Source organism: Dromiciops gliroides, chromosome 1 (assembly GCF_019393635.1).
Source record: "Dromiciops gliroides isolate mDroGli1 chromosome 1, mDroGli1.pri, whole genome shotgun sequence".
Taxonomy (NCBI): Eukaryota; Metazoa; Chordata; class Mammalia; order Microbiotheria; family Microbiotheriidae; genus Dromiciops; species Dromiciops gliroides.
The window spans coordinates 20,815,676-20,834,694 of NC_057861.1; the positions used below are offsets into that span (position 1 = coordinate 20,815,676).

The window sequence follows — 19,019 nt, forward strand, 5'->3', positions numbered from 1 at the left end:
GAAAAGCGTCCACTGCCGAGCCCGAGGCCCCGGCCCCTTACCTGAGTTCATGACGCCTCTCGCTCCCAGCTCCAGCGCGTCCGCGCTGACGCCTCCCGCAGCCCCGGGGGATGGGGGCTCATGAATATGCATGAGCAGGCGAAGCGAACGGGCCCCGCGTAGCTGTCAGGACCCCGCTCCTCCTCCTGCGCCCCGCCCCCTCACGCCCCTCCCTCCTCTGAGCTCCAGGATGTTCCTCCCCAAGTGGCCACGAGGAGGCGCCGGAGCCCGCGCTGCGAGTCACGGTCGCGGTCAGCTCCAGAGCCTCCATCCCACCCCGCCCCTGCCCCTGCTCCCCGAGCTCAAAGTCCAAATGTTTACGGGCGGCAAGGCGGGAGAAGGGGGAGGGGAAACGAACTCTAGGACGCCAGACCGGGCAAGTCTCTCTGGACTGCAGGCGGGGTTCTCGAGGGGCCTCCAGCCAAATATCCCTTTCCTCATCTGAAAAATGGGCACACCTAATTCCGTAAGGGCTGCGGGGAGGTTCTAAAGAGAGGCAGTCAGCTGCTTTATGCAAACCTCCTAGCGCTAAAATACATAAATAAATAAATGCTATCTTTGGTGATTAGAATGGAGCTGGGGGGACCTAGGAGTCCAGATTAAGAACCCCTGGACTTGGGGGATCTAGTAAGAGTCCTTCCAGTTCTGAAGGTCTATGGGGAGGGAGTTGGAAGGGACCTCAGACAGTCTAGGCTAATAAATAGTCAGGCAAGTGTTAAACCCCTTCTGTGTGCTGGGTACTGGGGAAGACAAGGACACAAGTGAAACAGGATGAAGGGGTTTCAGGAAGAACAAGTACAAAGTTCTTGGGCACAGTGGATAGATAGTTCACCAGGCTGGGAGTCAAGATCAGTCCTTATTGTCGTCATCATCATCATTGGAAGAGGCACCCAATCAGGAAGGGCCTCCTGAAGGAGTTGTGACCCTCAAAGAAGATCAGGGGTTCTAAGAGGCTCTAAGTAGGTACCAAGGGAGAGAATGAGTGACATTAATCGACCACTTTACAGTTTACAGTGTATTTAAGTTTACAGTGTATTTAAGGGGCTTTATTTCTGTGGCAACCCCACCACAACCTGGTGAGGCAGATAGGCCCAGACTGTCATTTGGAAGAGAAAACAAAGACCAGAAGAGGCTCCATTAGATTGTGGAATCCTTGAGCCTAATGATTGGGGGGAGGGGAGGGGGGAGCAGCTTTCTTTGTATCCTCAGCACTTAGCACAGAGCAAGGCACACAACAAGAGCTTAATAAATGCTTCTCAGCTTGACTGACTTGCCCAGAGTTAGAGACAGTAAGTGGCCGAGCCCAAGTTCTCGGCCTCTAACTTCACTACAGGGCAGGCCTGGGTCCTCCTGGGTCCTCCCTGCTCAGGCATTCTATGTTCTAAGGCCCCACCCTGCCCTTGATTCTGAGTCACAGAATCAGAAAAAAAGCAAAAATCTTTACTTCCCATCTACTGTTTTAAATATGAGTAATTTATTAAAGGCCAAATAACAAATAAATATCAGGGCTTTATTAACAACCCAGTTCAAACATCCAGAAACCTCCCGACTTCGGACTTCGAAGTCGAGGAGAACAAAGAAGGAAGACCAGTAGAGGGGGCTAAGGAAGATTATTTCCAAGTCCATTTTTATCAGTAACCAACAAAAGATGGGGGGGGAGGGGCAGGGGAGCTGAGTGGCTGAGTGGCTGAAGCACCAGGCCTGGAGTCAAATATGACCTCAGACACTACCCGTGTGACCCTGGGTAAATCACTTCCCCCTGTTTGCCTCAGTTTCCTCATCTGTAAAACGAGCTGGAGAAGGAAATGGCAAACTACTCCAGTATCTCTGCCAAAAAAAAAAAAAAATGGGGTCAGGGAGATTCGGACACAACTGAACAACAAACAAAAAAAGTTTTGCCCCCATCCATCATACTACTCACTGATCCCTGCCAATCAGGGTTAACTATGAGACCTTGTTGCACTTATTAGAACAAATTCCAGTTAACATATTCCTTAGAAAGTAGGGTATACCTGAAATCTTACATTTGCGCATGGATTCCTCTTGCTTGCTTACTTTACTTGTGACCTAATGCAGAGCTGGCCACAGCAAATATTTGCTAATTCTTTTATTAAGTGGCCTGGAAGGGGGCCTTAGATAATCCAGACCAAACCTCTCATGGGACTGATAAGGAAACTGCTACCTAGAGAAAAACTAAGTGGCTTAGCCCAAGGTCAATGAAAAGTTTGAACAAGACACAACAAGGAACCATAAACATAACTCCATACCTGTTTGCACCAAGTTTACTGTAAAAAAAAAAGTGTTTAACTTTATGGGGGAGGGGGGGGAATAAAACAAAGTGACTAGTAAAGCCAGGAATAGAACCCAAGGATTCTGAATTCCCAAGCATGGCTCTGTCCAGACTAGGTCATTTGGCCTTTCCTCAAGCTGAACTTTCCTCCTCCATTTCCCTTTGTTTTGAGATTGCAGTTTCATGCCTTGTTCCAATTTAAACCCCAGTCCTTTCTGATAGGGTCACCATGGATTTGGCTGCCCAGAAAATATATTCAAGCATGAGCTTGTCCAGAATGGGGTGGATCCTAACTTCTAGTCTTATGTTACAGGGTTTTTCCAGGAATTTCTCAAACTCTTCCACTGCCCCAGGGCTCATTACTCCACTATTTTTAAACTCAAGATTCCAAAATTTACTGTGGACTTCAGGACAAGATCATGTGTGTGTGTGTGTGTGTGTGTGTGTGTATACCTAAATTACTCACCACCTGTTTTCATTTTAACAGAAACAACTCACCACCAATATTGGTCACCCCTCCCAAAATGGAATTTCCCAAAATCCAAGCTCCACACTACCTTCCTGATGTAATATCTCAAGAGATCACTGAGACCTCTCTTCTTCCAATTCTCACCCAATGCAACACTCAACAACTAACTCAGCTAGGCCAGGTTACCTTCTCTCTCCTAAGAAAGCAATTTCAATGACAGCTTTGCTTCCTTTGGTACCTATCTAGGACGCTTCTCGACCCCCAAATACAAACTCTGATTTAAAGAAGAATAAGCTTTTTTTTGAAAGAATAAGCTTTTAAAATAGTTACAGGATGTTTTAAATGCCTACACATTGTTTTCTAAACCCCAAACTAGAAAAGTGCATGGCACCTAAAAAAAAAAATCCAAACCAAGCACTCTTGCTGTTCAGACTGTAATGTGCAAATCTGATTAATGGCAGAGACTTTCATAAATACCTTTGTGTCAAGGCTTCTACAGAGAGATTGGAATTTGTGACGATTCCATCTCAGTGCGTCAGAGTGTCCAAGCTTGCTACAGTTTTTACAACTTGAGGGTGAGAAGAGATTGCTATTCTTTGACCTATAATGGAGGGTAGTGAGTGACTGAAACGCAACCTGCTTAAAAACACACCTAATATCTTGGAATGGAGAGCATGGGTGAGCTATACAGGAATGAAAGGTCAGCCCAGAATGCAGTATGACATGGCTTGGCTCCAGATGGGATCCCCAGGGCTGTCCAAAGTAGGCCTTTCCAAGGAAGTACTTTGGACCCTGAGGGTTTGGGCAGAAGAGGAACGAGGAGGGAAAGGGATGGGGGGAGACGGAGAGGGGGAGAGAGGTGGGAAGATGGGGAGGGAGCACTTTCGAATACAAACAACTCTAGAGGAAAAACTTGGTTACAACATAACTGGAAAACTTGTATATTGTTGTAACATTGTTTATTTGGAAATTAAACACAATTTTGCCAAAGGTCACTTACTAGTTACAAAGTGTTCCTTTCCCACCATTCCTCCCTCCCTATGAGGCTGATGACACAGGTTCAGAACCCACAACTGGACCGTGACTTGATGCTATGAAATGCAAGCCTGGCGAGCTCTGGTGATTGGGGGGGCAGGAGAGAATAGGGGAAGAGGAGAGGAAAGAGGAGCGGAGACAGAGGGAACCTACCCTCCGTCAGATCCATTAAGCGCCTGAGGTTCATGCCGCAGCAAAGGCGGTTCTAAGTCCAGCCCCCACGCCTCTATCCGCCTCCGGGTGCAGCCCTCCGCGGGGTTCCTCCAGTCCCGGGGTGAAAGGAGGCTGCTAATTAATCCCTGCGCCTACTTACCTCCCAGGGTCTTAACAGGCTCCCGTGCACGAAGCCCTGGGAAGTCCTCCGCAGCCTAAGGAGGTGCAGGATCTCAAAGCACCTCCTGCCTGGCCCCTCCAGCAAAAGGTGCCCTGGGCGTGCTGGCTTCGGTGGCGGCTGCCCCGCGAAGGCAACCCCGGCCGACACCCTTGGGCCCGGGCCGGGGCCCGGGCCCCCAGGGGCAGCCCAGGGCATCCCCAACCCGGGTCGTGACCTCGGACTTGGGGGTGGGGGGGAGGAAAGAGGAGTGAGGTGACCTTTGACCCAAGCAGAAGCGTGGGCGCAGAGCCGCACCTCTAGGACTCCGAACGGGAGAGGCGGGGCCTTCCTAGCGTCAGTCCCGCCCCCAACGCATCACCGGCTGCCTCCGCCAATCCCGGAGCTCTATCGACTACTCCGCCGAGAGTAGGCAGGATGAATGGAGCACCGGCCGATCGAGAGACTCACTCCCGGACCTTGAGCACGCAGGGGAGATGAGCGGAGCGCCGATAGATCGGCCGACCCCAGGCGTGGTGGGGGAGTGTCCGCGGCGGCGGCGGGGGCGGGGCTCGGCGGGGGCTCGGTGCTCTCGGGTGCGATTGGCTGCGCCTGGCAGGAGCCGCACCTCGGACAGCAGCAGCGGCGGCGAGAGGAGGAGGGAGTGGGGACCAGGGACCGGGCGGCGACAGCGACAGCGGAGCAGGAACGACCGGCCAGCCCCGGACCTTGCCCTGGACCCAGGACCCAGAACTCAGCCCGGCGAGCAGACCCTCACCAGGTGAGAGGGAGCGGAGGAGCCCAGCCCGGGGCGGGACAGGGGCGGGACAGGGGGGCGGGCGGGGCGGGGACCCCCGAAGGGGCGGGGACTGGAGGCTAAAGGGATGAGACCCCCGTGAGGACGGGGACCGCTGGGAACACCGGAGAGGGGCTGGAACAGGAGGAGCCCCTCGCCAGGGACAGAGACAGGAGGAGACTCCGAGAGGGGCTGTGACAGGAGGAGACCCCCGAGAAGTGACTCTGACAGGAAGGGACCCCTGAGAGGGGCTGTGACAGGAGGAGACCCCCGAGAAGTGACTCTGACAGGAAGGGACCCCTGAGAGGGGCTGTGACAGGAGGAGATCCCCGAGAAGTGACTGTGACAGGAGGGGACCCCCGAGAGGAACTGTGACAGCCAGAAACTTCTGAGAGGTGCAGGAACAAGCAGGAAACCCGAGAGAGAGAGTGACACCAGAGGGCTGGGACAGATAGGGGCAGACATATGGGGACCCCCAGCAGGGGGCTGTGACATTAGAGATCCTCAGAGAGGGACAGGAACTTCAAGAGATTACTGAGAAGGGCAAGGACAGTAATGGAAACCCCCAAAGGACTTGTTACTGAAAAAGACTGTCCATAGGGGCTGACAGTCTGAGATCCTGAGATAGGGCTGTGACATGAAGGGTCCCTGGAGAGAGACAAGGAAATTGAGAGGAACAGGGAAAGGCTAAGTCCCTTGAGAGAGACTAGGAGGGGAAGAGACTCTTGATGGTGCCTGTGACAACTTGAGGCCTCTGAGAGGGAGTTGTGAAGAGAGGGGACCCTGGAGAAGGACATGTACCGTGAAAGACCCCGCAGAGGAGCTGTGACAGGATGGGAACCCGGGAGATCCCAGGACTGGCAGAACCCCTAAGAGTCTATGACAGGAGACGATCCTTGAGAGGACCTGTGACACCCAGGGACCTCCCCCCACACACAAGGAGCCAGGGACCAGAGACCAAATGATGAGACTCCTGAGTAAGACTGGGATAGGCTGAGACCCCTAAGATGGGTATGACAGCTGAGGATTTCTGAATGAGACTATGACAAGACCCTAAGAAGTCCCCCCACCCCGAGTCTGGGATGACTGAGACCCCCACAAAAGGTTGGGATACTGGTAGACCCTGAAGAGACAGGGACATAAAACCCAGACAAAAAGGCCTGGGGGGGGGGGGTATGACAGGAAACCATAGAAAGAGCAAGCACAGTGGGAGACCTGAGGGATGAACCCCCCCCCCCAACCCCGACAGTGGTTGGGACAGTGGGGCTGGGACAGGCTGAGACCTGTGAGAGTTGTGGGGGCCAGAGACCTAGGGGACAAAACTCCCAGAAAGGCAAGGATTGTAGAACTCCTTCCCATCTCCCTCCCCCCCCCCCCTTGTGTAAGGGAGAATCTCTGAGGGGCTGTTTACAGTCTTGAAACTGATCAGAGAGATACCACTCTCCCCCTCCCTCCCCCAGGGGCTGAGGCTGGGAGACCTTGGAGTGGAGCTGTGATAAACTAAGATAAGGCCAGATACCCCAGCCCACCCTAACCCCAGGGACTGGACTAGCAGGAAAGCGGCAGCAATCTGAGGTCTGAGAGTAGAAGATTCTTTGCAGGGGGCTGTGATGAGGGGATCTGGGTGAAGAAACTCTTTCAAAGAAGCTGTGACAGGGCAGATTCCTCCTTCCCCCTCCCCCCTCCACACCGAGGGCTGTGACTGGGTCTCAAAGGGACTGGCACTAAAGAGATCCAAGGGGGAGGGGAAGGAGTGTGAGGGGAAGGGAACCCTCCCCAAGCCAGGACCTGTGAGAGGGTTTGAGGGGAGGAGATTCCACAAGGAACAATAAAAACAACAGGGAATGATGGCCCAGAAAGACAAACGTGTTAGAATGTCTGAGAGGAAGAGATCCTTCAGAGGGACTGAGGGGAGTCTGAGGAAGAACCCCAGCCAGAGTGGCTAGGTCTGTTAGAATGTGTAGGGAGGGGGAGCTGAGGAGAGGAGAGCCCACCAAGGGGCTGTGGGTACAGTTGGAGGCTTGAGACTTCAAATAGAGGCTCTGCCAGTGGGACTGAATGTGGAATGTGAGGGGAAGAGGCTCCTCAGGGCTGCTGGCAGGTGATCTCAGGGCATCCGAACCTAAAGAGGCATAAAATGGGAGGTCTAAGGGAAAAGGACCCCAGAGAGTCAGGGAGTCTGAGTGAAAGGGATGGGGGAGGGGGGAAGGGAGAAAAGCTGAAGGAGGAGAGAATATGCCCCCACCCCCGGGGATATGCAAGGGGAGGAGACCCCTGGGAGGGACTTGGAGGGAAAAGTCTACCAGAACGAGCTGGGACCTTAGGTTTGATGGAAAGAAACCCCAGAGAGTCAAAAGGGGGAAGACAAAGTCTGGAAAGTCAGGTCTCTGGGAGAGGCCACCTGAGGGGCTGGGACACAGTGGGCCTCAAGGCTTGGGGAATACTGGGAGAGAGGGGGTAAAAGAAAAACCTTTCTTTCCCTCCCCCACCATGATATTGAATGTGAGGAAGAGGGGCTAGGTGGTACAGTGGATAGAGCACCGGGCCCTGGAGTCAGGAGGACCTGAGTTCAAATATGGTCTCAGACACTTAACACTTACTAGTTGTGTGACCCTGGGCAAGTCACTTAACCCCAATTGCCTCACTAAAAAAAAAAAAAAAAAGAATGTGAGGAAGAGGGGAGCCCAGAAAAGGAGAGGCTGATTGTGAATCTGAGATTAAGACCATCCCAGGAAGGGACTCTACCACAGACTGAGGAGGGGGCACTCCAGGGAGGGGAGGGGCTATGGCAGCAGGCTGTGTGGTAACATTAGGGGTCTGAGTAAAGGGGACCTTCTCCAGAAGGGTTCGAGAGCAAGTATGAAGGGAGAAGAGCCCAGGAAGGAACTGGGACTGACTGTGGGGACTGAGAGGAGGGGGCATTCATGAAGGTGAGGAACTTCAGAATGGGCCCAATGGTGGATCTCAGTAGAGGAGCACCCAAAGAGGATTGTAACCACCCATCTGTCTGAGCTGAGAGGGGCTTCCAGGGGGCAGTATTTGTGACTGTGGGTCGGATCGGAAGGGATTTGGGAAAGCAGCTTGAGGCAGTGGGGCTGAAGAGAGCTCAAGATGGAAGGTTCCAAGGGGACAGGGCCACAGGGGAGGGCTGGGAGGATGAGTTTCAGACAGGGGGAACTAAAGGAGAGATGGGAAGCAGGGTGACTGAGGTCACAATGCCTCTGGAAAGTAGAAGTGCTGGCTCTTTTTTAGGGGAGAGGACCCCAGGAAGAGGACTTGAGCAGGAGGTTGCAGGGAGGCAGGGGTGATTGGCCCAGAGGATCACTGTGTGACATAGTTTCTGAGGGGAGGAGATCTGATGTCACAGCTCCTCAGAGAACAGCAGTGTCTGAAATGAGGGGATCCCAGAGAGGAGATGGGACAGTAGAATGAGTAAAGGGATTTCAGGGAGAACCTGTGATGAGGAGGTCCCTGAGAAAGTACATAGTAAAGTGTCACCCCAGAGAGGGCCTGGGAGAGAGGCTGAGCTGATGACCACTCCTGAGGGGAATAAAAACTGGGAGCTCTTGGGGGAGATGTGTGTGAGGAGAGGAAACCTGAAGGTCTGAGGTGAAGGCTCTCCCAGAGAGTCCTGAGACAGGGGCAGCTGGATGGCTTAGATTATAAGAAGTCAGACTTGGAATGAGGAAGAACAAAGTTCAAATCCCACTTGAGGTACTTGTTAGCTGTGTAACCTGGGTGAGTCTCTTAACCTCTCTGCCTGGGTGCCTCTTCTACAAAATGGGCATAATAGTAAGACCTGCCTCCTGGGATTGTTGGGAGTCTCTAATGAAATTATGGAGGGAAAGAGCTTTGCAAATCTTGAAACGCTGTAAAAATGACAGCTCTGGCTAGTGTTCTATGGTCTGGGAGCCTTGGGGGAAAGAGTAGAGTATGAATTTTGGGGAAGGCTTTGGCCCACTTGGCCCAGATAAAGGAACTGGCTGCTGGGAGGGTGAGGGATTGCACCTGAAAGGTGGTGACTTGCAATTGTGCCCTAGCACTTCTGGGACTTAAGGTCTAGGTAACAGCCTTAAATAACAGACTTAAATAGTGGCTGTTACTTAGACCTTTAAGGTTTTCTAAGGTCTTTCTATTTGCCATCTCATTTCACTCCCACTACCACCCTGAGGAAGGATGGTGCCATTTCTCAGATGAAAAAAACTGAGACTTCCAGAAGCTGTGACTTGCCCAGTGTCATACCTTATAAGCATCTGGGGTGACTTCAAGTCCCTTGCACAGGCCAGACTGCCTCTAACAGAATAGAAAGTAGGGGTGGTATTATCATTTAAGTGAGAGATGTATGAACCCAACAGAATGCACCATCCAATGAAGGGAGATGCAGCCAAGCTAGGATGGTAGGACTAGGGGTTTTCTTTTTTGCAGGGCAGTGAGGGTTAAGTGACTTGCTCAGGGTCACACAGCTAGTAAGTGTCAAGTGTCTGAGGCCGGTTTTGAACTCAGGTCCTCCTGAATCCAGGGCCGGTGCTTTATCCACTGCGCCACCTAGCTGCCCCAGGACTAGGGGGTTTCTAAAGAAATGCCACCAAGAAGAGAAGGTGATGGCAAGGTCTCCATCTTGAGGGCCTATGATACTGGCAAAGGTAGTGACCGCAGTATGCAAGTGGGCAGGGACAGAAGGTTGGGGATACAAACCCGATCTGAATTGAGATTTCTAAACAGTTTGCTGGGAACCTGGAATGATGCCACCTATGTTGAAAACCAGGGATTCCTGTGTGTGTGTGTGTGTGTGTGTGTGTGTGTGTGTGAGAGAGAGAGAGAGAGAGAGAGAGAGAGAGAGAGAGAGAGAGATGGACTCCCTTGGCCTCCGGGTTATCCCGTTCTCAGAATAAAATGCATAGAATTATCAAGAAAATCAATTATATAGAAACATAGTTATCAGAATATTTTAAAAGATTCCGGGGAGGGGGGGGGGCGCAGCTAGGTGGCGGTGGCACAGTGGATAAAGCACCGGCCCTGGATTCAGGAGGACCTGAGTTCAAATCCGGCCTCAGACACTTGACACTTACTGGCTATGTGACCCTGGGCAAGTCGCTTAACCCCCATTGCCCCACACACACAAAAAAAATTCCTGGACCCTGGGTGAAGTACGAAGCTCTAGTGTGTGTGGGGGGGGAGGGGGCGCGGAGCAGAGAAGGGGGAAAGACTGAATTTTTTTCCCCAACAAAATAGAAGAACTAATCCTAGGAAGTAATGCCCGGTTAGCTTTGTTTTTTATCATTTTAGAAATAGATGTGTTCCTCTCTCTACTGAAATGGTACTGTCTTCTTCCTATGGGTCACTCTTCAGCTTGGATGAATGCCTTGGAATTTTGTGAGAATGTCTATAAAGTTTATCCTTGACCTTGAGGCTTTACCTGAACGTGGAAGTGAAGAGAGGGCTCCCAAATTTTCCAAATAAAGCTAAAAGCCAAGCTCAGGCTTTGAGTTGGAACTGATTTTCTTTGCTCCATAAAAACAAAACAAAACAAAAGCAAAACCCTCAGTTATTTAGGTTTTTATCCCTAGCAGCAGGTCTGACACTGGGTGGTACTAAAAACTTGTTAGTTGATTGAATGAATGATCTTTAAAATGGAAATGATATCATTTGCCCGACACCTCCAGGGATTATTGTGGGGGACCAAAAGGCTATAGAGATATGAGCTCTATGTTGGGGCTAAAGAACTCCTTTGAGATTTGCCAATTAAAGGGTGTCAGGTTTTTATAGACAGGTTTAAATGAACTTGACAATGTTTAGAACCTTGACCTCCCACCTCTTGTGGACCAAAGACTTTTCCATCGCCTTTGAGCTTCCAAATAAGAGGTGTCCTTGTGGGGCTGCTGAAGTAGCTGCACTTTCCCATTAGATTTCTCCTTCTGAGACCTACTGGGGCTTGAACTGTAGGCAGAATTCCAACCTAAATTGAGGAAGGAGATAAGCAAGCCTATTTAAACCAGACGCTTTATGTCCTGGTGGGAGGTGGGTGAGTATCTGTTAAAAGTGCTGAGACAAACAATGTGGGAGCCCCCAGGAGGTGGGGATGGGGGCGGGGGAGCAGCCTCCAACTTTGATGGATGTTAAGATTAAGCTAATGACCAGGCTTGTTACGCTTTGTGCTGGGGATGTGTTAATGCTGCCCTGACTCCCATTTAAGTGCTGCTTTTGAATGCACATGTGCTCTGACAGTCTAGGCTATTTCAATCATTTCCTACTTCTCTGTAGTATCTTCTGGGTATTTTCCTGCCAACCTCCCCCCCCCCCCCCCCCCCCCCCCCCAAGTATTTTGCTTCCCTTTCGGAAAGGTTGGCTTATAAAACCGAGGCTTTGGAAGGGTTATGGAGTGAGGGGGAGAAGGAAAGAATGATGCGATTTCACTTCAAAAATCCTTTGACTCTCTCCTCTTTGCAGGTTTTAATTGTGTTCTTTTGCGGTACTTTTGTTGCCCAAGTTTAGTCATGGGAAGCTTTGGGTAATAGGAAGAAGGAATGTTGTGCCCTTTTCCATGGACAGAATGTAGGGGGTTGATAGAGGAACTGCTGATTGAAATTCATGACAAAAGTGACTGACAATGATTTTCTGGGGGTGATGATAAGCATAGAACAGGCACCCACCACATACCTGATATTGAGCACTGCTTATGTGGCTTCTGAAAACCTAGGATTCCATGTGAGTCATAACCTCTATACTCATGGAGAGGTTTCTCCTAAACTGTTAGAGAGAGAGAGAAACCAACACAGAGACAGAGAGACAGAGATGGAGACACAGATGGATGAAAAAGGGGGGAAAAGAAGCAAAAGGGAGGAAATTAAATTATAATTTACTATAATTCAGTTAAGATATAACTAGTAGGGGCAGCTAGGTGGTGCAGTGGATAGAGCACCGGCCCTGGATTCATGAGGACCTGAGTTCAAATCCGGCCTCAGACACTTAACTAGCTGTGTGACCCGAGGCAAGTCACTTAACCCCAATTGCCTCACCCCCCCCCCCCCAAAAAAAGATATAACTAGGAGGACATCTTTTATCTAAAACCTGTCTTTCCAAAACCCTCTACCAAATTAAATGAAGCTTTAAGGAAGAATAAAGTGAGAAAAGTCAAGAGATGATTTCTTCGGCTACTATCTGGTGGATATGTGGAAGTGGTCAGAGATGTCAGTAATAATGGGCCAAAGGAATAGAAATGTGTAAATCAAAATCTGTCAAAAGATCATTCACTATCCTCCTTTGGTGATTTCTGCCTGCTTTATTTAAATGATCCTATTCTAAGGCAAAAATGTTTCTCGTGGGGGCAGCTAGGTGGCACAGTGGATAAAGCACTGGCTCTGGATTCAGGAGGACCTGAGTTCAAATCCTGCCTCAGACACTTGACACTAGCTGTGTGACCCTGGGCAAGTCACTTAACCCCAATTGCCTCACACACACCCCCCAAAAAAAAGTAATAAAAATGTTTCTCATAAGAGAATAGAGTGCTCCAGCATTCCCATGTGCCATTACTGAAGAAATCATTTCAATAACATTCCAATATTATATTGATCTAAAGAAGATGAGGAGGAGATTCCTTGTAATGTATTTTTGGTGACTGAAAATCCCCAAGGACCAGTGCAAGAAAGTTAGGCATGTTTTATATTTGTTTCACCAACTGAGATTATAGGACAAGAAACCCAAGATGCTTTAGGTTGAAATTATTCTCCATTATACAGACAAAAGCAGTGGCTCTGAATAAAGTTTCCCTTCCTTACTTACAGTCGGAGCAGCTCTAGGACCTAACAGTTGAGGGCCCTTAATGAAGGTGTCTGAATCCCAACCAAATTAATAAGCATTAATAGGAGCCAAGTATAATACAAAACAAAAAAACTGTTTTATACTCTCTATCCACTGAAGCCATATGCCCTCAAAAACTCTTGTCATCTGTGGGACAAATGGCACATCAAATTTGGCTTTAATGTTTAAGCACACTTGAATACAAGTTCTCATTCCCTGTCAATATTAATATTTCTTGCTTTTCATCTTATAATGCTATAGATCAAAAAACCGTTAATGTTTTCTATATTTATGAAGATATTTTAGTTAAAAGCTCTTTCAATGGAATTCCTTTCTGTGTTCTTTCTTCTAAACATGTCTTAGATCTTTTCTTAGAATGAAGACTTTTTGTTTTTAAATAAATTTGTGTTACTATCTTTCCTTTTGAGATCAACTCCATTTACAATTGTATCTTTTTCCCTTCCCCCTCCCAGAGGGCCACTTGTTATGACAAAGCAGATAAATAACTAAATAAAAGGAAAAAATAAAAACAATTCAGCAAAACTAACACCTTGAAAAACCCTTAACACTCTAAACCATGGGGTGAAACTCACAATCATGGAAGGGAAAATTTTTTTTTTAATTCTCACAATTCAAAGTTCAAGTAATTGGGTAGATATTTTTGAGTCTATCTGTGATGCTTATTCAAGGGTGGAGTTTATGATTGTCTCAGTGAGATATCTCACTTGGTGCTTAGAGTTTGGGGTTTGGGGGGTTTTAGGGAGTATTATTCAAATTCAAAATCAAGTCAAGTAGAAAGAGCCCTAGCTCATAAAAATTTTGAGCCTTTGTACTGAAAGCCATTTAAATGATATCTTCAGCCAAACTATAAGCATATCGCCCCATTGTCAAATGACTCGAAGCATGTGTAGTTCACTGTGGAAATGGAGATGCTTGTGCTAACTGGTTAGCAGCATCCCAGCCTTGTGTTGCAATAGGTACCCGAGTGTCTGCTGTCTTAAACCTCTACATGCCTGCAATGGTGACCTTGAGGCCTCAAAGACGGTGCCAGGAGAATACAAGCTTTGGCAGGCAGGTCCTACCAAACGGGAAAGGCAATGACTAAGGGCCAGGTGATGAGCTCTGTGTGTGTGTCTTTTGCAGACCTATGGGGCCAAGCTCTGAGAACTTACCACTTCACGGTTGGCCACTGGGTGATGAATGTTTTTGGCCCCAGCTATTTGTGTAGATGGTGGAAGGGTTGCAATCCTTATTGGGGAAGGGAATGGCTGTCCATGCTGATGAAATCACAGATGTGTGAATGATTCGAGTCAGATAATAATAACATAGCACTTTAAGGCACTTGACAAATATTATCTCCTTTGATCCTCACAACAACCCTGGGAGGGAGTAGCTATTATTCTCATTTTACAGATGAGGAAATTGAGGTACACTGAGGTTAAGTGACTTAGCCAGGGTCACAGAACTAATAATGGCTGAGGTCAAATTTGAACTCAGATCTTTCTAACTCCAGACCCAGCACTCTATCTATCCGCTGTGCCACTCAGCTACCCATAGAATACATAAGAACCATATCAATCATAATCCAATAGATCCTTCTTCACTCATTTCAATTCAGCAAGCATTTATTAAACCTCTACTGTATGCTAGACACTGGACATACAAAGACAAAAATGAAAGTCCCTTACCTCAAGTAGCTTATATTTTACTAGTAGGAAACCTCATGTATGCAGATAAGTAAATCAATCTCCCTCTCTCCCCACCCTCTCTCTCTATATATATATGTATACACACATACACACATAATATATGTAGATATATGACAACAAATGTTAATACTGACAGGCAACAGGAATGCTGTGTATATATCTACACATATATGCCCATACATGTACACATACATGCACACACAAGTGTATATATAATATATATATGAAACAGATAAGAGAAATGAACAGGACAATTACCAACAATGGGGCTCAGAATAGGCATCTTGCAGGTAGTGACATTTGAGCTGAGCCTTGAAAAAATATAGGAATTCTCCAGAGGCAGAAGTGTGGAGAGGAGGATATTCAGACATAGGGAACTCTATGCAAAAGCATAGAGATGGGAAGTAGTTCCAAGGCAACACTGTGCAAACCATTACATCAGCAGTGCATGTGACAGCAAGCAGCCAGTCAGCAAGTACCTCCTAAATACTTAGTATGTGCCAGGGACTGGATTCAGGATACAAAGAAAGGCAAAAACACAGACCTGCCCTCAAGGAGCTCACATCTAGTCTTAGAGGGGGATGGGGAAGACAAACCCAATCACAGGCTCCATTAGGAAAAGTCAGTCATCTAGGATTGGGCGATCCTAGTTCCTGGTCAAACCTGAATCAGTTTGGGGCATTGCTTTTTAGGAAGGCCACTGACAAGCAGTACGGGCATCCAGAAGAAGATGACCAGTATGGAGAAGGTCCACAAGTTCTTTCATTTTGATTTTTGGTTTTTTTGTTTTTGTTTTGGTAGGGCAATGGGGGTTAAGTGACTTGCCCAGGGTCACACAGCTAGTAAGTGTCTGAGGCTGGGTTTGAACTCAGGTCCTTCTGAATCCAAGGCTGGTGCCTTATCCACTGAGCCACCTAGCTGCCCCCTCCCAAGTTCTTTCCAGGAGAAGTAGTTCAAGGAACAGGGGAGTTTTCACCTGGAGAAAAAAGGCTCATGGGAAATATCATTGGCTAGCTGCTTCTGGAACTCAGAAGGCTGTCCTGTGTATTATCTCTGTTCTTGTTAGCCTCAGAAAGTAAAACTGTCTTTGGTGTGTTAAATTACAGTTCAAATCATTGGAACATAGATTTAGGGGGCAGCTAGGTGGCGCAGTGGATAAAGCACCAGCCCTGTATTCAGGAGGACCTGAGTTCAAATCCAGCCTCAGACACTTGACCTGTACTAGCTGTGTGACCCTGGGCAAGTCACTTAACCCTCATTGCCCCGCCAAAATAAAATAAAATAAAACATAGATTTAGAACTAGCAGGGACAGTATGGGTCATTTAATCTGTTCCCCTCATTTCACAGAAGAGGCAAGTGAGACCCAAAAAAAGGGAAACAACTTACCCAGGCTGCACAGGCAGGGAGTTTGGGGCTTCTTACTCCCAATGGGGTGCTCTCTCCAATGTGTGCTATCCCATCTCCTCTTCCCTCTGCGCTCATGAAACTCTATCTTTTCACCCATTGTCACCTGCTTTGCTCCAGTTTGAGGATAGAGTGAACCTTCTTTCCCCACTTGTGTTCTCGATTTGGTTCTCTCCCAGATCCCTGGGTTCTCAGTTCATTGATTGTTCTCTCCTTCCTCCCTGGGCAGTGTAGCCCCACCTCCCCTCTTCCCTCTGCTTTTCACCTTCTCCCCATCTACTGGTCCTTCCTTGTTATTCACAAGCTTGGGGCTAGTGCAGGGCTTCTTAACCTTTTGGTCTCTGGGACCCCCTTGGCAATCTGAACCACTTTGCAGAAAAAAATGTTTTAAAATGCATTATATATGTGTGTGTGTGTGTGTGTGTGTGTGTGTGTGTGTGTGTGTGTGTGTGTGTGTGTTTACGTACAGGCTGGGCCAGAAGTGACAAAGAGATTCCAATATTTAATACCTCCTTTATTTTTTGTTTTTAATTTATAATACCATAGCATCATTTACAGTATATATAGGAAATGAGGTTACCTTATGTGTGAAAAAGCAAATCTCATAAATGGTGGGGGAAAATAATTTTTTTAAAGTTATTAAGATATCATATGTATGTATATATGTATACATATACACATATATGAAACCAATGATATGTAGCAACAATTTTTTTTTTCTAAGTCAGCAATCTCCCGGTTGAGAATCCTTGGTCTAGATTGTCTACATTTTACATAATAAAGCATCATATTTTGCAGTTGTGAGACCAGGGAGCATGATTTCATTATTGTCACAGACTTGTACCCATACTTAACTAACTTGCAAATACATGCATGTTTGGGGGCGCTAGAGAAACCCTGGAGAGAAAGCGAAATACCAACCTATCACAAGCCCTGCAAGAACAACTTTCTGATTCTAGATGGGGAACGACACCTGCTCCCTCCCTCTCTCTCTCCCTCCCCCATCAATTTCCTTGCTGTTTCTGTGGAAGAAAGAGACAAGACTCAAGTCTAGACTATGGCTTAGTGGACTTTGGGTTTCATACTAATAAGGAATCTTTCCAAGATTTATTTGGCAAGGTGTGTGCTTTCTGTCCTTCATCTTAATAGCTTGGATTGAGATGGGGAATATTTCCAGGCTATCTAAAATGTGCATGTGTTCACCGAAGGATGTTTGCCACTCATGGAGAATACCCAGAATGGAGACCAAATGGAAAAGGAATTACTTATGGAGGCCGAGGTCTTTCCATCGCTCATGTTTATAGATGGCTTTATGAGGTTTGCGCAGCACAACTTCTTAATTAAGATCCAAAGACCACAAAATGGAATACTGAAATCTCTGAAGAACCAAAATTGAGAGTCACTCAAAGTATGATATTGGTTATTGGTGGGTGCAAGTAGGCAGCTGCATATTGTTGTTGTTGTTGTTGTTGTTATCAGTAATAATAACTAGCATTTATATGGTGTTTTAAGGACTTTATAAATATGATGTCATTTTACAACCCTGAGAGGTAGGTGTTGTTTATTATCTTCATTCCACTGAGAGGAAATCAGATCAGACAAAGGTTAAGTGACTTGCCCAGAATCATGCCTTGATTTGAACTCATCTTTTTGATTCCAGTCTAGCTCTCTATCCACTAGATAGATCCATCTGCTCTCAGTCTACCTAACAGTCTAGCATCAAGCACAAAGAGAGAGCTTTTATTTTTTTTGAGGTGAAGGGATTTGGATCCATAATTTCATTCCATCTAGAGGTTTCTGTAACAGCTCAGATGATGCACTACTACACAATTAATGTTAAGAAACCTGAAGAAAAACCTCCAATATCTTGAATGAGCCCCATATGGATTACTTATGGGAGTATCTGGACAAAAATTCCAACAGATGAGAAGACGTGGTTGAGTTATAGATCTGTCCATTTGGAGAGAATCCAGGAATATTTGCTATGATGATGATGATGATAAGACAAGATGACAGTTACATGACACTTCAAGTTTACATATATTATCTCATCCCAGGTATGCCAAAGTATCCAAATCATTACTCAGGATACCTTAACATTGCTTCAAATAAAGGCGCCCATGGTCTTTGCAGCTTGAACAATTCTGTAATCCCTTCTTTAAGACTGAGGATTCTATGCTGAGATCTGGATTCTGTTTTAGATGGGGCTCTCACTGGAATAGTAGGTGGCAGACATCCATCCCACATTGTACTTTTTGTAATGCTCAGAATCCTAGTTAATTACCATTGCACACTTTGAAAGACATCAATTTTATTTTCTCTCCCTGTTGATATGGGAAGGAAGAGTATTTCATTGGAAGATCCACTAGGAACTCCTTTCAGTACAGGTGTGGACATTATTAATCCTAACTGACCAGATTAGCTTAAACCAAAGATTTGTGGGAATTCTTGACCATGAGACAGCACCAGTCAAGGAAGAATACTCAGTTTAATTAAACCAGTATGCTCCTTGGCTTTGATAATAGGCAGTGTACAAATAGTGGTGGACATTAACTGTTGCTTTACAGCAAATATTTATACATATACACATATGTGGTTATATGTATATTTTATATATGTATACAACATGCTCCCAAAAGTCATAGGAAAATGGTTTTGAAAACATCCTCGAAGACAAGACCACATGACATTTTCTAGAACAAAATCACCTCCAAATAATTTAGACCCATTTTATAATCAGTGCCCACGAGTAAATTAAAATTCTAGAATAGAATCATAGTGTTAAAAGGAACTGCAGAACTCATCTCGTCTGTGCCCATACTGGGTTATACCTATGTTGAACACTTTTGTTCCCAGGCATGTAATTTAATTTAAATCCAATTCAGCAAACCTTTATTAAATACCTACTTAAAACAGAGCACTGCCTGAATTGATCAGAGAGATACAGTGTTTTCAGCACAGCATCTGCTCTCAGTCTACCTAACAGTCTAGCATCAAACACAGAGAGAACTTGGTTTTGAAGTGATGGGATTTGGATCCATAATTTGGTATGTTTATGGAATTTCCCAGTATGAAAACTCCATCCACATTCGTCAATTAGCAATTGTTCCTGGGGCACAGGAAAGTTACCACTTGCTCACCATCCCAGCTACTGTGCATAAGACACAGA

General features: G+C 46.9%; 2 protein-coding genes across 4 annotated transcripts in view; one reads left to right on the forward strand and one right to left on the reverse strand.

The window, feature by feature from the left end:
- SUDS3 (SDS3 homolog, SIN3A corepressor complex component) overlaps positions 1-4,497 on the reverse strand; it is a 49,718-nt gene extending 45,221 nt beyond the window's left edge. Inside the window, exon 1 of one of the 3 annotated variants that reach the window (XM_044005522.1) lies at positions 4,147-4,497. Coding sequence is in view for 2 of the 3 variants with exons in the window: in XM_044005504.1 (XP_043861439.1) it covers positions 42-132 (91 nt within the window). In the remaining variant the exon portion in view is untranslated. Of the gene's footprint in view, positions 1-41; positions 176-3,986; positions 4,036-4,146 lie in introns of those variants that run through there. The other 2 variants (XM_044005514.1, XM_044005504.1) reach the window with 2 other exon arrangements.
- A 269-nt stretch (positions 4,498-4,766) lies between these two features.
- TAOK3 (TAO kinase 3) overlaps positions 4,767-19,019 on the forward strand; it is a 247,833-nt gene continuing 233,580 nt past the window's right edge. Inside the window, exon 1 of the mRNA XM_043986734.1 lies at positions 4,767-4,924. The gene's annotated coding sequence lies outside the window, so the exon portion shown is untranslated. The remainder of the gene's footprint in view (positions 4,925-19,019) is intronic.